The sequence below is a fragment of the Pseudophryne corroboree genome, chromosome 1 (genome assembly GCF_028390025.1).
Source record: "Pseudophryne corroboree isolate aPseCor3 chromosome 1, aPseCor3.hap2, whole genome shotgun sequence".
NCBI lineage: Eukaryota > Metazoa > Chordata > Amphibia > Anura > Myobatrachidae > Pseudophryne > Pseudophryne corroboree.
Window position 1 is genome coordinate 716,874,421 of NC_086444.1, and position 21,798 is coordinate 716,896,218.

At 47.6% G+C, this 21,798-nt stretch overlaps 1 protein-coding gene across 4 annotated transcripts in view; it reads left to right on the forward strand.

Annotated features, from left to right (window-relative positions):
* MFSD12 (major facilitator superfamily domain containing 12) overlaps positions 1–21,798 on the forward strand; it is a 519,470-nt gene that overhangs the window by 200,744 nt on the left and 296,928 nt on the right. For 3 of the 4 annotated variants that reach the window (XM_063915315.1, XM_063915333.1, XM_063915343.1), the window contains exons 3-5: positions 7,290–7,416; positions 15,532–15,735; positions 15,845–15,937. In XM_063915315.1, coding sequence (XP_063771385.1) covers positions 7,290–7,416; positions 15,532–15,735; positions 15,845–15,937 — 424 coding nt within the window. The remainder of the gene's footprint in view (positions 1–7,289; positions 7,417–15,531; positions 15,736–15,844; positions 15,938–21,798) is intronic. The other variant, XM_063915325.1, reaches the window with a different exon arrangement.

Sequence of the window (21,798 nt, forward strand, 5' to 3'; positions counted from 1 at the left end):
CGCCGGAGTCAGCGGGGCAGGAGAGGTGCATACTGCTCTCTCCTCCCCTCCAGCAGAACGGGGAGCAGCACTTTGGGGACATGTGTGTCTGGCACTGGGGGCATGTCTGGCACTGGGGCATATCTGGGGCATGTCTGGCACTGGGGACATGTCTGGCACTGTGGGGACATGTGTACCTGGCACTGGGGCATGTCTGGCACTGGGGGCATATCTGGCACTGTGGGGACATGTGTATCTGGCACTGGGGGCATGTCTGGCACTGTGGGGACATGTGTATCTGGCACTGGGGGCATGTCTGGCACTGTGGGCATGTCTGGCACTGGGGGCATGTCTGGCACTGGGGGCATGTCTGGCACTGTGGGAACATGTATGTCTGGCACTGGGGGCATGTCTGGCACTCTGGGAACATGTGTATCTGGCACTCTGGGAACATGTGTATCTGGCACTCTGGGAAGATGTGTATCTGGCACTCTGGGAGCATGTATATCTGGCACTGTAAGGACATGTGTATCTGGCACTCTGGGAAGATGTGTATCTGGCACTCTGGGAAGATGTGTATCTGGCACTCTGGGAAGATGTGTATCTGGCACTCTGGGAAGATGTGTATCTGGCACTCTGGGAACGTGTATCTGGCACTCTGGGAACATGTGTATCTGGCACTATAGGAGCATGTGTATCTTGCACTATAGGAGCATGTATATCTGGCACTGTAGGAGCGTGTATATCTGGCACTGTAAGGACATGTGTATCTGGCACTCTGGGAAGATGTGTATCTGGCACTCTGGGAAGATGTGTATCTGGCACTCTGGGAAGATGTGTATCTGGCACTCTGGGAAGATGTGTATCTGGCACTCTGGGAACATGTGTATCTGGCACTCTGGGAACATGTGTATCTGGCACTCTGGGAGCATGTATATCTGGCACTGTAAGGACATGTGTATCTGGCACTCTGGGAAGATGTGTATCTGGCACTCTGGGAAGATGTGTATCTGGCACTCTGGGAAGATGTGTATCTGGCACTCTGGGAAGATGTGTATCTGGCACTCTGGGAAGATGTGTATCTGGCACTCTGGGAAGATGTGTATCTGGCACTCTGGGAACGTGTATCTGGCACTCTGGGAACGTGTATCTGGCACTCTGGGAACATGTGTATCTGGCACTATAGGAGCATGTGTATCTGGCACTGTAGGAGCATGTATATCTGGCACTGTAAGGACATGTGTATCTGGCACTCTGGGAAGATGTGTATCTGGCACTCTGGGAAGATGTGTATCTGGCACTCTGGGAAGATGTGTATCTGGCACTCTGGGAAGATGTGTATCTGGCACTCTGGGAACATGTATATCTGGCACTGTAAGGACATGTGTATCTGGCACTCTGGGAAGATGTGTATCTGGCACTCTGGGAAGATGTGTATCTGGCACTCTGGGAAGATGTGTATCTGGCACTCTGGGAACATGTATATCTGGCACTGTAAGGACATGTGTATCTGGCACTCTGGGAAGATGTGTATCTGGCACTCTGGGAAGATGTGTATCTGGCACTCTGGGAAGATGTGTATCTGGCACTCTGGGAACATGTGTATCTGGCACTCTGGGAACATGTGTATCTGGCACTCTGGGAACATGTGTATCTGGCACTCTGGGAGCATGTATATCTGGCACTGTAAGGACATGTGTATCTGGCACTCTGGGAAGATGTGTATCTGGGAAGATGTGTATCTGGGAAGATGTGTATCTGGCACTCTGGGAAGATGTGTATCTGGCACTCTGGGAAGATGTGTATCTGGCACTCTGGGAAGATGTGTATCTGGCACTCTGGGAAGATGTGTATCTGGCACTCTGGGAAGATGTGTATCTGGCACTCTGGGAACATGTGTATCTGGCACTCTGGGAAGATGTGTATCTGGCACTCTGGGAGCATGTATATCTGGCACTGTAAGGACATGTGTATCTGGCACTCTGGGAAGATGTGTATCTGGCACTCTGGGAAGATGTGTATCTGGCACTCTGGGAACATGTGTATCTGGCACTCTGGGAACATGTGTATCTGGCACTCTGGGAACATGTGTATCTGGCACTCTGGGAGCATGTATATCTGGCACTGTAAGGACATGTGTATCTGGCACTCTGGGAAGATGTGTATCTGGCACTCTGGGAAGATGTGTATCTGGCACTCTGGGAACATGTGTATCTGGCACTCTGGGAACATGTGTATCTGGCACTATAGGAGCATGTATATCTGGCACTGTAGGAGCATGTATATCTGGCACTGTAAGGACATGTGTATCTGGCACTCTGGGAAGATGTGTATCTGGCACTCTGGGAAGATGTGTATCTGGCACTCTGGGAAGATGTGTATCTGGCACTCTGGGAGCATGTATATCTGGCACTGTAAGGACATGTGTATCTGGCACTCTGGGAAGATGTGTATCTGGCACTCTGGGAAGATGTGTATCTGGCACTCTGGGAAGATGTGTATCTGGCACTCTGGGAACATGTGTATCTGGCACTCTGGGAACATGTGTATCTGGCACTATAGGAGCATGTATATCTGGCACTGTAGGAGCATGTATATCTGGCACTGTAAGGACATGTGTATCTGGCACTCTGGGAAGATGTGTATCTGGCACTCTGGGAAGATGTGTATCTGGCACTCTGGGAAGATGTGTATCTGGCACTCTGGGAAGATGTGTATCTGGCACTCTGGGAAGATGTGTATCTGGCACTCTGGGAAGATGTGTATCTGGCACTCTGGGAAGATGTGTATCTGGCACTCTGGGAACGTGTATCTGGCACTCTGGGAACATGTGTATCTGGCACTATAGGAGCATGTGTATCTGGCACTATAGGAGCATGTATATCTGGCACTGTAGGAGCGTGTATATCTGGCACTGTAAGGACATGTGTATCTGGCACTCTGGGAAGATGTGTATCTGGCACTCTGGGAAGATGTGTATCTGGCACTCTGGGAAGATGTGTATCTGGCACTCTGGGAACGTGTATCTGGCACTCTGGGAACATGTGTATCTGGCACTATAGGAGCATGTGTATCTGGCACTATAGGAGCATGTATATCTGGCACTGTAGGAGCGTGTATATCTGGCACTGTAAGGACATGTGTATCTGGCACTCTGGGAAGATGTGTATCTGGCACTCTGGGAAGATGTGTATCTGGCACTCTGGGAAGATGTGTATCTGGCACTCTGGGAAGATGTGTATCTGGCACTCTGGGAACATGTGTATCTGGCACTCTGGGAACATGTGTATCTGGCACTCTGGGAGCATGTATATCTGGCACTGTAAGGACATGTGTATCTGGCACTCTGGGAAGATGTGTATCTGGCACTCTGGGAAGATGTGTATCTGGCACTCTGGGAAGATGTGTATCTGGCACTCTGGGAAGATGTGTATCTGGCACTCTGGGAAGATGTGTATCTGGCACTCTGGGAAGATGTGTATCTGGCACTCTGGGAAGATGTGTATCTGGCACTCTGGGAACGTGTATCTGGCACTCTGGGAACATGTGTATCTGGCACTATAGGAGCATGTGTATCTGGCACTGTAGGAGCATGTATATCTGGCACTGTAAGGACATGTGTATCTGGCACTCTGGGAAGATGTGTATCTGGCACTCTGGGAAGATGTGTATCTGGCACTCTGGGAAGATGTGTATCTGGCACTCTGGGAAGATGTGTATCTGGCACTCTGGGAACATGTATATCTGGCACTGTAAGGACATGTGTATCTGGCACTCTGGGAAGATGTGTATCTGGCACTCTGGGAAGATGTGTATCTGGCACTCTGGGAACATGTATATCTGGCACTGTAAGGACATGTGTATCTGGCACTCTGGGAAGATGTGTATCTGGCACTCTGGGAAGATGTGTATCTGGCACTCTGGGAAGATGTGTATCTGGCACTCTGGGAACATGTGTATCTGGCACTCTGGGAACATGTGTATCTGGCACTCTGGGAACATGTGTATCTGGCACTCTGGGAGCATGTATATCTGGCACTGTAAGGACATGTGTATCTGGCACTCTGGGAAGATGTGTATCTGGGAAGATGTGTATCTGGGAAGATGTGTATCTGGCACTCTGGGAAGATGTGTATCTGGCACTCTGGGAAGATGTGTATCTGGCACTCTGGGAAGATGTGTATCTGGCACTCTGGGAAGATGTGTATCTGGCACTCTGGGAAGATGTGTATCTGGCACTCTGGGAACATGTGTATCTGGCACTCTGGGAAGATGTGTATCTGGCACTCTGGGAGCATGTATATCTGGCACTGTAAGGACATGTGTATCTGGCACTCTGGGAAGATGTGTATCTGGCACTCTGGGAAGATGTGTATCTGGCACTCTGGGAACATGTGTATCTGGCACTCTGGGAACATGTGTATCTGGCACTCTGGGAACATGTGTATCTGGCACTCTGGGAGCATGTATATCTGGCACTGTAAGGACATGTGTATCTGGCACTCTGGGAAGATGTGTATCTGGCACTCTGGGAAGATGTGTATCTGGCACTCTGGGAACATGTGTATCTGGCACTCTGGGAACATGTGTATCTGGCACTATAGGAGCATGTATATCTGGCACTGTAGGAGCATGTATATCTGGCACTGTAAGGACATGTGTATCTGGCACTCTGGGAAGATGTGTATCTGGCACTCTGGGAAGATGTGTATCTGGCACTCTGGGAAGATGTGTATCTGGCACTCTGGGAACATGTGTATCTGGCACTCTGGGAACATGTGTATCTGGCACTCTGGGAACATGTGTATCTGGCACTCTGGGAACATGTGTATCTGGCACTCTGGGAACATGTGTGTCTGGCACTCTGGGAACATGTGTATCTGGCACTCTGGGAGCATGTATATCTGGCACTGTAAGGACATGTGTATCTGGCACTCTGGGAAGATGTGTATCTGGCACTCTGGGAAGATGTGTATCTGGCACTCTGGGAAGATGTGTATCTGGCACTCTGGGAAGATGTGTATCTGGCACTCTGGGAACATGTGTATCTGGCACTCTGGGAACATGTGTATCTGGCACTATAGGAGCATGTATATCTGGCACTGTAGGAGCGTGTATATCTGGCACTGTAAGGACATGTGTATCTGGCACTCTGGGAAGATGTGTATCTGGCACTCTGGGAACATGTGTATCTGGCACTCTGGGAAGATGTGTATCTGGCACTCTGGGAAGATGTGTATCTGGCACTCTGGGAAGATGTGTATCTGGCACTCTGGGAACATGTGTATCTGGCACTCTGGGAACATGTATATCTGGCACTGTAGGAGCGTGTATATCTGGCACTGTAAGGACATGTGTATCTGGCACTCTGGGAAGATGTGTATCTGGCACTCTGGGAAGATGTGTATCTGGCACTCTGGGAAGATGTGTATCTGGCACTCTGGGAAGATGTGTATCTGGCACTCTGGGAAGATGTGTATCTGGCACTGTAGGAGCATGTATATCTGGCACTGTAAGGACATGTGTATCTGGCACTCTGGGAAGATGTGTATCTGGCACTCTGGGAAGATGTGTATCTGGCACTCTGGGAAGATGTGTATCTGGCACTGTAGGAGCATGTATATCTGCTACTGTGGGGACGTGTGTATCTGGCACTGTAAGGACATGTGTATCTGGCACTGTAGGGCATGTACCTGGCACTGTAGGAGCATGTATATCTGCTACTGTGGGGACATGTGTATCTGGCACTGTGGGGACATATGTGTATCTGGCACTGTGGAGGCACCCATTTTTGGGCATTTTTATATGTATGTGGCACTGTGGATGCACCCATTTTTGGGCATTTTTATATGTATGTGGCACTGTACTGGGGCATTAAATGTATGTGGCACTGTACAACATGACTAAAAACGGGGTTATGACACAAGGTCATACTCCTACAAATGTGATACCGAAAGGTGTGCGCACAAAAATGGGGTGTGGCTTTGCGACAACTAGGCCACGCCCTCATTTTTGCGCACGCTCAATAGTGCTCTTCACCTTTACTAAGGATCTTTTCTGGCTCTTTGCCTCTGACTGGTTGGCCACCCCTGGTATAGTGGATGTTATAATTATAAGGGGGCACTGTAATGCAGCATGATTTAAAGTGGAGGCCATTGTAATGGCACAAAATTAACTGGAGAGCACTGTAATGTGTCAAATTCTGATCTGTAGTGTGGATGGTATTGTAATGTTACATAATATGAACTTGAGCACTGTAAATGTGGCACAATTTAAAATGGAGGCACTATAGTGTGGCATAATATGAACTGGGGCACTATAACGTAGCATAAATCTTAACGCTTCTGCAATAAGATCAGCTTCCGTTTCTGGGGCTTTTAGGTTATGGCATTCTACTTTTCATTCTGATATTGAAAAAAATGTGAGGCAGTATCTGCTTAGATATTTGTAGATCATGCAGGAGGCTGTTGAATACTTGTCTAAGGCCTCCGCAGACTTTGTAAACAGGAGAGTATCTACGGTGCTGAGAAAGGGTATGTTCTAGATCAAAATGTCGTTGTGACTCTTCCACTATGTAAACAAACTAGTCCCTTACTCTGCATAAATGGGAGACAAGCTATATAAAGCGGTAGTGTCTGTACTTGAGATGCAAGTAGCCAGACAACATCTTACCCAAACATGAAATCTGGTCTGAAATTGTCAAATAATGTATGATCCAACAAATATTTCTTATATATAATTAAATGTTTTTGTTATATAGATTAATGAAATCTGAATAAAACTATTGTCTTAATTTAAATAGTAAACCAGTAAAGGTTAGACAAATCATTAAAAATACAATTTAATACACAGTATTACAAGTTAAATATTAGACCTAAAAATCATAAAGGAAAAATGAAATTCTCATTTAAAACAGCAATGCTTTTCATGGCACTTTCCCAGTCCCTCAGGCAGTATTGAGTCATTCATTCTAACCATTATTGTATATTATGTATGCAGGCCAGCTACGGGGGTACAAAAGGGACACCCATGCTGGGCCCCGAGGGTGAGAGGGGCCACACAGATCAAGAAAACAAAATATGGTGTTGCAGCACCTATTACTTAAATTATGACCCTGGCTGCACCAACCTCGCCCTCCTTATCCTGTCACTTGGTCCGGGCCGTTGGTGGCGCTGTGCTGGCCCTTCCCATCCGGTCTCTTGCCACTGCTGCGAAAGAACAGGGAGGCCATATCTATATCCAGGGATCAGTTTATTTTACACAGTTCTGCTGCAATCTAACATTTTTTGTTTCTTTCTTTAATTTTGCAGATATGCATTCACAGTGTTGGCAAACATCTTTGTTTATGCTGCAGCCTGGTTGTTGCTGCATTTCCAGTTGGATGAAACGGGATCTGAACACACACATTTGGGACGTCAGGACATTCCTATATTTAGGGTGGGTGATGAGGAGGAGAGAACACAGGAAAATTCAGGGTTTTAGCCAATTGTACAAAATACATATTTCACGTTTTGCATTATTTTATGCTAGTCAAGAGATTTGAGCTGATCCCTGCATAAAATGGCAGGTTCACGCTGTTTGGAAATCTGAATTGCCAGTACAACTCCCTTTTAGTAGTGCTTTGTTGGTTCAGTTTATAATAAGTTGCTTTAATATAAAGAATACAAGGCTCTTAAACTTGATGGCTGAAGATCTGCATTTTAGACTAGCTATTTTTTTATATTCTTGTACTAATAGCCATGACTTGTGGCTTTGTTTTTTGATAACTCCAATGTCAAGAAATCATCTTTTCTCATACTAAAGAAAGAGAAAAACCAATTTTTGCGCAATTAACACTCCGAGTGCAGCCAAGTTTTATACAAGGGATTCACCAAAACCCAGAACAAGTGCACAATACAAACTGAATAAAACCAATGGCGCAAAACAGAGGAAGAACATGCATGAAATGACAACACCACAACCTGATTCACTTCTTGATGGGTGTTAGTGTTGCTTCCTTATTGTTAAGGAGTCCATTCCAGATATAGACCTCAAAAAGAGAAGGATAAATAGTGCAACACCGTTTGATAAAAAGAATCCCAATTTTTTATTAATATTCCACTCACATGAAGGGAAAAAAATATTGCATATGTAGAATTCCACAATGTAGCCACGGCAGTACTCCTTTCCCGTATTTCTTTGGATCAATACCTCGAAAGAAATTTATTTAGTGCAACACTGTGAGATTTTTTAACACAGTTTTAATTTTAAAAATTACACTCACATTCAGTAAAAGGAATCATAGCATAAAAAACATGGGGATTTTTGGTCCTCACACACAGCGGAAATGGGTTCCAAAGAAAGTCCTGGGAGTCCACACCGATGGTCAAGTTCCAGTTGAAACGTAGTCTGTTGGCAGGTGAGTTGTAAACCAGAAACCTATTTCGTGTTTCAACTGAAACTTGACCATCGGTGTGGACTCCCAGGACTTTCTTTGGAACCCATTTCCGCTGTGTGTGAGGACCAAAAATCCCCATGTTTTTTATGCTATGATTCTTTTTACTGAATGTGAGTGTAATTTTTAAAATTAAAACTGTGTTAAAAAATCTCAGTGTTGCACTAAATAAATTTCTTTCGAGGTATTGATCCAAAGAAATACGGGAAAGGAGTACTGCCGTGGCTACATTGTGGAATTCTACATATGCAATATTTTTTTCCCTTCATGTGAGTGGAATATTAATAAAAAATTGGGATTCTTTTTATCAAACGGTGTTGCACTATTTATCCTTCTCTTTTTGAGGTCTATATCTGGAATGGACTCATTAACAATAAGGAAGCAACACTAACACCCATCAAGAAGTGAATCAGGTTGTGGTGTTGTCATTTCATGCATGTTCTTCCTCTGTTTTGCGCCATTGGTTTTATTCAGTTTGTATTGTGCATCTTTTCTCATACGTCCTAGAGGATGCTGGGGTCACATTAGAACCATGGGGTATGGACGGGATCTGCAGGAGACATGGGCACTTTAAGACTTTGAAAGGGTGTGAACTGGCTCCTCCCTCTATGCCCCTCCTCCAGACTCCAGTTTTAGAATTGTGCCCAGGCAGACTGGATGCACTCTAGGGGAGCTCTACTGAGTTTCTCTGAAAAGACTTATGTTAGGTTTTTTATTTTCAGGGAGGACTGCTGGCAACAGTCTCCCTGCTAAGTGGGACTTAGGGGAGAGAAGTATGACCAACTTCTGGTGAGTTCAATGGCTCTGCTTTTGGCTGGCAGGACACCATTAGCTCCTGAGGGTGATGATCGCTGGGCGCTCCCGGATGCTCACTCCCGCAGCCTGCCGTCGCCCCCTTACAGAGCCAGAAGTCAGAAGACAGGTGAGTAGCAGAAGATCAGAAGACTTCTCCAGTGACTACATTCTGAGGTACCCGCGCAGCGAGCGGAACGCTGCGCACCATGCTCCCACACATACACAGGCACTGCAGGGTGCAGGGCGCGGGGGGGATGGTGGTGTGTGCGGGTGCCCTGGGCAGCATAAATCCTCATTAAAAGTTAACTGGCAAGAGGGGACATTAGTGCCTGGGCACTGTCCTAACCCCCGCCAGTATAATTATTTGTTTAATTTGAGCGGGACAGAAGCACGCCATTACGGGGGCGGAGCTTCTTCCTCACCCTCACAGCTCACTGCTCGGCGCCATTTCCTCTCCACAAGGCTGCAGAGACGCTGGTCCTTCCTTACACTGCTGACAAGTATCAGGGTGTAAAACGGGGGTGGGGGGGGGGGGCGCAGTACATATTGGTGCAGTATATTGGCATTTAAAAGCGCTACATGTCTGAGGCATTTTTTAGTGTTTTCAGAGTTGTTAGTTTGGCGCTGGGTTGTGAGCTGGCAAATCCTCTCTCTGTCCCTCTGACAGACTTTACTGTGGGTCTGTCCCCTATAAGCCCGGTGTGTCTGTGGGTGTTTGGTACACGTGTGTCGACATGTCTGAGGCTGAGTGCTCTTCCCAGGAGGAGGCTGTATTAGGGACACAGACCGTGGGGGTGACCCTGTCGGCACCGCCGACTCCTGACTGGGTGAATGTCTTGAATGCGAATATGGCTCTTATCAGTAAGAGATTAGATAAGTCAGTCTCAGACCCAGGCGTGGAAAAAATCTGTGCAGGATATGTTATTGCAAGTCCAGGACCCCTTGGGGTCGCAAAAACGTTCTTTTGCCCAGTTGATGCACACTGATAACGACACGGACACGGATTCCAGTGTCGACTATAGTGATTCCAGATTAGATCCAAAATTGGCAAAGAGCACTAAGTACATGATTGTGGCTATTAAACATGTATTACATATCACTGAGGACCCTGCTGTTCCTCATAAACGGGTCTGTATGTATAAAGAAAAGAAACCGGAGGTGACGTTTCCTCCCTCTCATGAACTGAACGCTCTATTTGAAAAAGTCTGGGAAAACCCTGACAGAAAGTTTCAAATCCCCAAAAGGATTCCGGTTGCTTATCCTTTTCCCACTGAGGACAGGAAAAAGTGGGAGTCACCCCCCATTTTGGACAAGGCCCTGTCACGTTTGTCTAAAAAGGTGGCTCTCCCAGCATTGGGCACGGCAGCCCATAAGGACCCAGCAGATCGTAAGCAAGAAACTACGTTAAAATCCATTTATGTGACCACGGGTACTGCTATTGAAAAGTGGGCAGATAACTTGTCATCTGATATAGATACACTGGATAAGGATAGCATCCTCTTGATGCTGGGTTATATCAAGGACGCTGCAGCATACCTAAAGGAAACTGCGAGAGATATTGGCCTTTTGGGATCAAAAGCCAATGCCATGGCGGTCTTGGCTAGGCGAGCATTGTGGATTCACCAATGGAATGCTGATGCAGACTCCAAGAAAAATATGGAGTCTCTCCCATATAAAGGTGGTGTCTTGTTTGGGAATGGCCTCAATGATTTGGTATCTACGGCTACCGCGGGTAAGTCATCTTTTTTGCCTTATGTTCCTCAGCAACAAAAGAAAACGCACCACTATCAAATGCAGTCCTTTCGGCCCAATAAATACAGAAGAGGGCGAGGCTCTTCCTTCCTTGCTAGTAGAGGGAGGGGAAGAGGTAAAGGATCAACAACCTTGTCGAGTTCGCAGGAGCAGAAGTCTTCCTGCTTCTGCCAAATTCACCGCATGACGCTGAGGCTCTCTTGCGGGAGTCCGCACCGGTGGGGGCACGTCTAAACTCTTCAGTCAGTTCTGGTTTCGTTCGGGCCTAGACCCATGGGTTTTACAAATAGTGTCCCAAGGGTACAAACTGGAGTTTCAAGACGTTCCCCCTCGCAGATTTTTCAAATCGGCCTTACCAGTTTCTCCTCTGGACAGGGAGGTAGTAAGCGAGGCTATACAAAAGTTGTGTCAGAATCAAGTCATTTTACTGGTTCCCCCGTCACAACAGGGAGAAGGCTTTTATTCAAGCCTTTTCGTGGTCCCGAAGCCGGAAGGCTCGGTCAGGCCAATCCTAAACCTGAAATCCCTAAATTTTAACCTGAAGAAGTTCAAATTTAGAATGGAATCTCTCAGGGCAGTGATCTCCAGTGTGGAGGAAGGAGATTTCATGGTTTCGGTGGACGTAAAGGATGCCTTCTTACATGTTCCCATTTATCCTCCGCATCAGGCTTACCTGAGATTTGCGATTCAGGATTGTCATTACCAATTTCAGACGTTGCCGTTTGGTCTATCCACGGCTCCGAGGATTTTCACCAAGGTGATGGCGGAAATGATGGTTCTCCTTCGCAAACAGGGAGTCACTATTATCCCGTACTTGGACGATCTCCTGATAAAGGCGAGATCCAGGGACCAGTTGGTGCGAAACATTGCACTCTCCCTGACAGTTCTTCAACAACATGGTTGGCTCCTAAACTTGCCAAAGTCGCAGTTGCTTCCAACAACGCGATTGTCGTTTTTGGGAATTATACTGGACACAGAACTTCAGAGAGTTTTTCTTCCAGTGGAAAAGGCTCTGGAGATCCGGAGTCTGGTCAAACAAGTTCTGAAACCAGCAAGAGTGTCAATCCATCAATGCATTCAGTTGCTGGGGAAGATGGTTGCGGCCTACGAGGCCATTCAGTTTGGCAGGTTCCATGCCAGAGTGTTCCAGTGGGACCTGTTGGACAAGTGGTCCGGGTCCTACCTACACATGCACCGGAGGATAATCCTGTCTTCCAAGACCAGTGTCTCACTCCTGTGGTGGCTGCACAGCTCTCACCTCCTAGAGGGGCGCAGGTTTGGGATCCAGGACTGGATCCTAGTAACCACGGATACAAGCCTCCGAGGCTGGGGGGCAGTCACGCTGGGAGAAAACTTCCAAGGAAGATGGTCAAGTCAGGAAATTTGTCTCCACATAAACGTTCTGGAGTTAAGGGCCATTTACAATGGCCTTCTACAAGCGGAACATCTTCGACATCTACCCGTACTGATCCAGTCGGACAATGTAACAGCAGTAGCGTACATAAACCGTCAGGGCGGCACGAAAAGCAGAGCGGCATGGCAGAAGCCACAAGGATTTTCCGCTGGGCGGAAAAGCATACAAGCGCTCTGTCAGCGATCTTCATTCCAGGAGTGGACAACTAGGAAGCAGACTTCCTCAGCAGACACGATCTCCATCCAGGAGAGTGGGGCCTCCACCAAGAAGTCTTCGCAGAGGTGACAAGTCGTTGGGGAGTTCCTCATGTAGACATGATGGCATCTCGTCTCAACAAGAAGCTTCAGAGATATTTTTCCAGGTTGAGAGACTGTGGGTGTTTCAGTCGTTGTATGTATTCCCTCCACTTCCTCTCATTCCAAAAGTTCTAAAGATCATAAGAAGAACAAAGATTCGGGCGATCCTCATTGTTGCAGACTGGCCAAGGAGGGCTTGGTATCCAGATCTTCAGGAATTGCTCATAGGAGATCCTTGGCCTCTTCCTCTGCGCGAGGACCTCTTATAACAGCAGCCGTGCGTGTATCAGGACTTACCGCGGCTATGTTTGACGGCATGGCGGTTGAGTGCAAAATCCTAGGCCGTAAGGGTATTCCCAGTGAAGTCATTCCCACACTTATTCAGGCCAGAAAAGGGGTAACGTCTAAACATTACCACTGTGTTTTGAGAAAATATGTTTCTTGGTGTGAATCCAAGAAGGCTCCTACGGAAGAGTTTCAGCTAGGACGTTTTCTCCATTTTCTACAAGCAGGTGTGGATGCGGGTCTAAAATTGGGCTCAATTAAGGTACAGATTTCAGCCTTATCGGTTTTCTTTCAGAAACAATTGGCCTCCCTTCCTGAAGTTCAGACTTTCGTGAAAGGCGTGTTGCACATCCAACCTCCATTTGTGCCTCCAGTGGCACCATGGGATCTTATTGTGGTGTTGCAGTTCCTTCAATCACATTGGTTTGAACCTTTACAGAAGGTGGAGTTGAAGTTCCTCACTTGGAAAGTGGTCATCCTGTTGGCCTTGGGATCTGCAAGGCGGGTGTCTGAGTTAGCGGCCTTGTCTCACAAGAGCCCTTATTTGATCTTCCATGAAGATAGAGCTGAATTGAGGACACATCAGCAAATTTCTACCGAAGGTGGTTTCCTCTTTCCACATGAACCAACCTATTGTGGTGCCTGTGGCTACTGACACTGACGCTTTCGCTGAGTCAAAGCTCTGGATGTGGTCAGAGCTTTGAATATTTATGTCGCCAGAACGGCTCAGATTAGGAAAACAGAGGCTCTGTTTGTCCTGTATGCTCCCAACAAGATTGGGTGTCCTACTTCCAAGCAGACCATTGCGCGCTGGATCTGTGGTACGATTCAACGTGCTCATTCCACGGCAGGATTGTCATTACCGAAATCGGTGAAGGCCCATTCTACTAGAAAGGTGGTCTCGTCCTGGGCGGCTGCCTGGGGGCTCTCGGCGTTACAGCTTTGCCGAGCAGCTACTTGGTCGGGATCAAACACTTTTTTGCTAAGTTTTACCAGTTTGATACCTTGGCCGATGATGACCTCAAGTTTGGTCAATCGGTGCTGCAGAGTCATCCGCACTCTCCCGCCCGTTCTAGAGCTTTGGTATAACCCCATGGTTCTAATATGACCCCAGCATCCTCTAGGACGTATGAGAAAATAAGACTTTAATACCTACCGGTAAATCCTTTTCTCTTAGTCCGTAGAGGATGCTGGGCGCCCGTCCCGGTGCGTACTGTATCTGCAGTTATTAGTTGTGGTTGCACACATGTTGTTACGTTTATTGTCAGCATGTTGCTGCAATTGTTCATGCCGTTGGCTTGTGTTCTATTGAATGCCACGTTGGGCGGCATGCTTGAGGTGTGAGCTGGTATGAATCTCACCTTATTTTAACAATAAATCCTTTCCTCGAAATGTCTGTCTCCCTGGGCACAGTTCCTATAACTAGAGTCTGGAGGAGGGGCATAGAGGGAGGAGCCAGTTCACACCCTTTCAAAGTCTTAAAGTGCCCATGTCTCCTGCGGATCCCGTCTATACCCCATGGTTCTAATGTGACCCCAGCATCCTCTACGGACTAAGAGAAAAGAATTTACCGGTAGGTATTAAAATCCTTTTTTTTTGTTTTTTAAATTGTATCTGTCGCCTGCATATAGTGGAGCTTAACCAATATAACCGATGTGTTTCACTAAAATTGGTGTTTCATGATTTGCCCAAAAATGGACTTTGAGGTCAATCAGATCTGATTGCTGCTGTGCGTTTTCGTACAGCAGGCAATCAGGGACTAACTGTGCGTGCACCGCAATGCGAACACGCGTCTGATATCGACAAAGGGCATTGCTGGTCTGTGATGGGATGGTGTGAAAAATTTGAACGCATGGGCGTTCGCAAGGTGATTGACAGGAGGAAGCCGTTTGTGGGTAGTAACTGATCGATTTCTGTGTCCATAAAAACGCAGGCGTTCCCAAGCGTTTTCAGGGAGGGTGTGTGATGTCCGCTCCGGCCCAGATCAGCCTGTTGTGATCGCACTGTAGGAGTAAGTCCTGGCCTGCGCACAGACTGCACAAAGTGGCTTTTAGCAGCTCTGCATACACATAGGATCGCACACTTGTACGGAAAATGTTACACCCTCCCTGGAGGCGGCAACTATCTGAACGCAGGACAGCAAAATTAGCAGCCCAGCAATCAGATCTGAATGACCCCCTATGAATAGAGTGCATTCCTTGGTTTCATTCTTATCAATTAGTGCAGAAACAAAATGGTTGTCTACGCTGTGTTTAGAGTTCTTTTGCGATTTAAATATACAGCCTTTCATGAATATGCATTACAAATTTCTATCTATCTCTATCTATCTCTTTTTTTTTTTTTTTTTTTTTGTCATGTTAAGGTTGAAGTAGCCCTTCTGTCACATCATATCATATTACACTTACATATTGTGTTTAAACAAAGTTACATGCTAAAGTAGTTATGGGTATTTATAGAAAGTGTCTACATAGTTTCTCTGACTGCATCAATATATGTATAATACACATGCATGGCACAATGTTTATTAAATCAAATGATCTACCATTTTTGCATTGATCAAGCTTTGTTTTCTGCAGACGTTGGCCCTTATTGTGGTGGGCACAGGAGCTTTGTTCTCACTATTATTCCACCTTGGAACTAAAGAAAAGCAAAGTTTTCAGCTTCTTGTGGAAACTGAAGAGCAACAGCGAGATTCCCTAGATGAACAAACTATGCATTCCAACCCCCCAAAACAATTGCTGTTGTGGAAGGACTGGCTTGTGGAACCTTCTTTCTACCAGGTGACGTTTGTAATCTGTGATTTGGGAAATGGCTGTAATAATGGGGAGACCCTTTGTACGTTGGGCAGTAAATGTTGCATCTTTAACTTTCCACGGTTGTTCATTTCAGGTGGCTGTATTATATATGTGCACACGGCTAATAGTAAACTTGTCACAGACATACATAGCTGTGTACCTGACCAATTCATTGCACCTTCCAAAGGTAAGAAACTAAATACATTTTCTCACTCGATTTAAGCTTTTTACCTTTTACATAGCCTATAACCTACATTCTGTGTTCTGCACAGTTTAGTTTCTTATACTCCACATGATTTATTATTTTATTCTTAACCAAATGACAAACACCACAACTGCTAAGGGTTTATAAGGTTAAGGTATTCTTTTATAGTTTAAAGAGCATTTATGTTGGTCACAAAACCAGTCTTCTGCAATTTAGACTACGGGGCCTATTTATTATGCTTTAACCACTCCCCTGGGTTTTCCCTGACATGATTGCATCTGATGCAGTTGTGTCAGAGGAGCCTGCCAGCAGATGCTGGAAGCTAGTCTTCCAGCAGGTGTCAGGCTCGGCCTACCCGGCTGGCCTGCCACTGGCCTCGTCCTGCTGGCTGGGCTGAGTACTAAACAGATCGCGCACCTGTGGATGCATAAAGACTGTCTTCCTGCAACCCAAGCTCAGGGAGATTAGAGAAGACTCCTGCCTACTTTTCATTCTCTCAGCCAGCAGTGATTGATGGGGGAATCTATCGATTTTGCCCCTGCTGTTGGCTGCTGTTCTATCAGAGCTGTGAAGTCCTGCAAGTACTTTTAGGAAAATAATGTTTTGTTTTATTTTTTTATTTATTAACAGGTTCTTATATAATACAGCAAATTTTATTGTGCTTTACAATTGGAAACGGTGATAACAAAACAAAGCAATTGCTAACAACAAAAACAAGACTGGGTTGTAACACAGTCGTAGAGGTAGGAAGGCCCTGCTCACAAGCTTTCAATCTATAGGGAAATAGGCATTGATACACAAGGAGAGGTGTTATCTATTGCATAAAGGTCCACCAGGTTGCAATGGTTCTTGGTGGGCTGTATGATATGGTCACACAGCAATGTTGGCCTGGGGGCAGAAGGCTGGGAAAGTGAAGAATTAAAAGATATGGGAGAATAAGAGTGGACTCTACAGTGGGGATGTAATTGGATAGGAAAGTTTATAAAGGTTATGCAAGATCTTCCGTAATTTGATAAGCATGCCTGAAGAGGTGAGTTTTCGGTGAACGCTTGAAGGTTTGGAGACTAGAGGAAAGTCTTTTCTCTAACGTCCTAGTGGATGCTGGGGACTCCGTAAGGACCATGGGGAATAGCGGGCTCCGCAGGAGACTGGGCACTCTAAAGAAAGATTTAGTACTATCTGGTGTGCACTGGCTCCTCCCTCTATGCCCCTCCTCCAGACCTCAGTTAGAATCTGTGCCCGGCCGAGCTGGGTGCTCCTAGTGGGCTCTCCTGAGCTTGCTAGATAAGAAAGTATTTTGTTAGGTTTTTTGTTTTCAGAGAGCTTCTGCTGGCAACAGACTCTCTGCTACGAGGGACTGAGGGGAGAGAAGCAAACCTACTCACGGCAGCTAGGTAGCGCTTCTTAGGCTACTGGACACCATTAGCTCCAGAGGGATCGAACACAGGTACCTAACCTTGATCGTCCGTTCCCGGAGCCGCGCCGCCGTCCCCCTCGCAGAGCCAGAAGAACAGAAGCATGAAGACATCGAAATCGGCGGCTGAAGACTCCTGTCTTCACTTAAGGTAGCGCACAGCACTGCAGCTGTGCGCCATTGCTCCCACAGCACACCGCACACTCCGGTCACTGTAGGGTGCAGGGCGCAGGGGGGGGCGCCCTGGGCAGCAATTAAATACCTTTTTTGGCAAAAAGAGACATATATACAGTCTGGGACTGTATATATGCCAGAGCCCCCGCCATTTTTTATACATTTAAGCGGGACAGAAGCCCGCCGCTGAGGGGGCGGGGCCTTCTTCCTCAGCACACCAGCGCCATTTTCTCTTCACAGCTCCGCTGGAAGGACGCTCCCCAGGCTCTCCCCTGCAGTATTCAGGTGCATTAGAGGGTAAAAAAGAGAGGGGGGGCACATAAATTTAGGCGCAGTATATATACATATATTAACAGCAGCTACAGGGTAAACACTAAGTTACTGTGTAATCCCTGGGTTATATAGCGCTGGGGTGTGTGCTGGCATACTCTCTCTCTGTCTCCCCAAAAGCCTTTTGTGGGGTCCTGTCCTCAGTCAGAGCATTCCCTGTGTGTGTGCTGTGTGTCGGTACGCCTGTGTCGACATGTTTGATGAGGAAGGATACGTGGAGGCAGAACAAGTGCAGCTGAGTGTGGTGTCGCCGCCGACGGTGCCGACACCTGATTGGATGGATATGTGGAAGGTGTTAAATGATAATGTAAACTCCTTGCATAACATGTTGGATAACACTGTAACCTTGGGACAGTCAGGGTCTCAACCCATGCCTGATCCTACAGCGCAGAGGCCGTCAGGGTCTCAAAAGCGCACACTATCCCAGATAGTTGACACAGTTGTCGACACGGAAGCTGACTCCAGTGTCGATGACGATGAGGCAAAGTTGCAGCCTAAAAGGACTAAAGCCATCCGCTACATGATTGTAGCAATGAAGGATGTATTACACATTTCTGAGGAAAATCCTGTCCCTGACAAGAGGATTTGTATGTATGGGGAGAAAAAGCATGAAGTGACTTTTCCCCCTTCCCATGAATTAAATGAATTATGTGAAAAAGCATGGGATTCCCCTGACAGGAAGGTGATAGTTTCCAAGAGATTACTCATGGCGTATCCTTTCCCGCCAACGGACAGGTTACGCTGGGAATCCTCCCCTAGGGTAGACAAGGCATTGACACGCTTGTCTAAAAAGGTGGCCCTGCCGTCTCCGGATACGGCCGCCCTAAAGGATCCTGCTGATAGAAAGCAGGAAGCTATCCTGAAGTCAGTTTATACACATTCTGGCACACTGCTGAGGCCAGCAATTGCTTCGGCCTGGATGTGTAGTGCAGTTGCTGCATGGACGGATTATCTGTCTGAGGAGTTAGATACCCTGGACAGGGACACTGTTCTACTGACCCTGGCACATATCAAGGACGCGGTCCTATATATGCGGGATGCCCAGAGGGACATTTGCCTGCTGGGCTCTAGAGTTAACGGTATGTCCATTTCTGCCAGAAGGGTCCTGTGGACTCGGCAATGGACAGGGGATACCGACTCTAAAAAACACATGGAGGTTTTACCTTATAAGGGTGAGGAATTGTTTGGGGACGGTCTCTCGGACCTCGTTTCCACAGCTACGGCTGGGAAGTCAAATTTCTTGCCTTATGTCCTTCCACAACCTAAGAAAGCACCGTATTACCAAATGCAGTCCTTTCGTTCTCAGAGGAGCAAGAAGGTCAGAGGTGCGTCCTTTCTTGCCAGAGGTAGGGGTAGAGCAAAAAAAGCTGCACCACGCAGCTAGTTCCCAGGAACTAAAGTCTTCCCCCGCTTCCACTAAGTCCACCGCATGACGCTGGGGCTCCACAGGCGGAGCCAGGAGCGGTGGGCGCGCGTCTCCGACATTTCAGCCACCAGTGGGTTCGCTCACAGGTGGATCCTTGGGCTATACAAATTGTGTCTCAGGGATACAAGCTGGAATTCGAGGTGATGCCCCCTCACCGTTTCCTGAAATCGGCCTTACCAGCTTCCCCCATGGAAAGGGCGAGAGTGGTGGAGGCAATTCACAAACTCTTTCTCCAGAAAGTGGTGGTAGAGGTCCCCCCCCCCTTCAACGGGGAAGGGGCTACTATTCCACTATGTTTGTGGTACCGAAACCGGACGGTTCGGTCAGACCCATTTTAAATTTAAAATCCCTGAACTTTTATCTGAAGAAATTCAAGTTCAAAATGGAATTGCTCAGAGCGGTCATTGCAAGCCTGGAGGAAGGGGATTTTATGGTGTCGCTGGACATCAAGGATGCTTACTTGCATGTCCCCATTTATCCGCCTCATCAGGAGTACCTCAGGTTTGTGGTACGAGACTGTCATTACCAGTTCCAGACGTTGCCGTTTGGCCTGTCCACGGCACCGAGAGTGTTTACCAAAGTGATGGCGGAGATGATGGGGCTCCTTCGGAAGCAAGGGGTTACAATTATCCCATACTTGGACGATCTCCTCATAAAGGCGAGGTCCAGGGAGCAGTTACTGATCAGTGTAGCACACTCTCAAGAAGTGTTGCGTCAGCACGGCTGGATTCTGAACATTCCAAAGTCGCAGCTGATTCCTGCGACGCGTCTGCCCTTCCTGGGCATGATTCTGGACACAGACCAGAAGAAGGTGTTTCTCCCGGAGGAGAAGACTCAGGAGCTCGTGACTCTGGACAGAGACCTCCTAAAGCCAAAACAGGTGTCCGTGCATCACTGCACACGAGTCCTGGCAAAGATGGTGGCGTCTTACGAAGCCATTCCCTTCGGCAGGTTCCATGCGAGGATCTTTCAGTGGGACCTGCTGGACAAGTGGTCCAGATCGCATCTTCAGATGCATCGGATGATCACCCTGTCCCCCAGGGCCAGGGTGTCTCTTCTGTGGTGGCTACAAGGTGCTCACCTCCTCGAGGGCCGCAGATTCGGCATACAGGACTGGGTCCTGGTGACCACGGATGCAAGCCTCCGAGGGTGGGGGGCAGTCACTCAAGGACGAAACTTCCAAGGATTGTGGTCCAGTCAGGAGACTCGTCTGCACATCAATATCCTGGAGCTAAGGGCCATATACAACGCCCTGAGTCAAGCGGAGCCTCTGCTTCGAAACCAACCAGTGCTGGTTCAGTAAGACAACATCACGGCAGTGGCCCATGTGAACCGCCAGGGCGGCACAAGAAGCAGGGTGGCAATGGCAGAAGCCACAAAGATTCTTCGGTGGGCGGAGAATCACGTACTAGCACTGTCAGCAGTGTTCATTCCGGGAGTGGACAACTGGGAAGCAGACTTCCTCAGCAGACACGACCTCCACCCGGGAGAGTGGGGACTTCATCAGGAAGTCTTCACGCAGATTGCAAATCGATGGGAACTGCCACAGGTGGACATGATGGCGTCCCGTCTCAACAAAAAGCTAAAAAGATATTGCGCCAGGTCAAGGGACCCTCAGGCGATAGCTGTGGACGCACTAGTAACACCGTGGGTGTTCCAGTCGGTCTATGTGTTTCCTCCTCTTCCTCTCATACCAAAGGTGCTGAGAATTGTAAGAAGAAGAGGAGTGAGAACAATACTCATTGTTCCGGATTGGCCAAGAAGAACTTGGTACCCGGAATTGCAAGAAATGATCACAGAGGACCCGTGGCCTCTGCCTCTCAGACAGGACCTGTTACAACAAGGGCCCTGTCTGTTCCAAGGCTTACCGCGGCTGCGTTTGACAGCATGGCGGTTGAACACCGGATCCTAGCAGAAAAGGCCATTCCGGAAGCAGTTATTCCTACGCTGATAAAGGCTAGGAAGGACGTGACAGCAAAACATTATCACCGTATATGGCGAAAATATGTTGCTTGGTGTGAGGCCAGGATGGCCCCTACAGAGGAATTCCAACTGGGTCGATTCCTGCACTTCCTACAGTCGGGGGTGACTTTGGGCCTGAAATTAGGGTCCATAAAGGTCCAGATTTCGGCCCTATCCATTTTCTTTCAAAAAGAACTGGCTTCACTGCCTTAGGTTCAGACGTTTGTTAAGGGAGTGCTGCATTTTCAGCCTCCTTTTGTGCCACCAGTGGCACCTTGGGATCTTAACGTGGTGTTGAGTTTCCTGAAATCCCACTGGTTCGAGCCACTTAAGACGGTGGAACTAAAGTATCTCACGTGGAAAGTGGTCATGCTGTTGGCCCTAGCCTCAGCTAGGCGTTTGTCAGAATTGGCGGCTTTGTCATGTAAAAGCCCCTATCTGGTTTTCCATATGGACAGGGCAGAATTGCGAACTCGTCCGCAGTTTCTGCCAAAGGTGGTGTCAGCTTTTCATCTGAACCAACCTATTGTGGTGCCT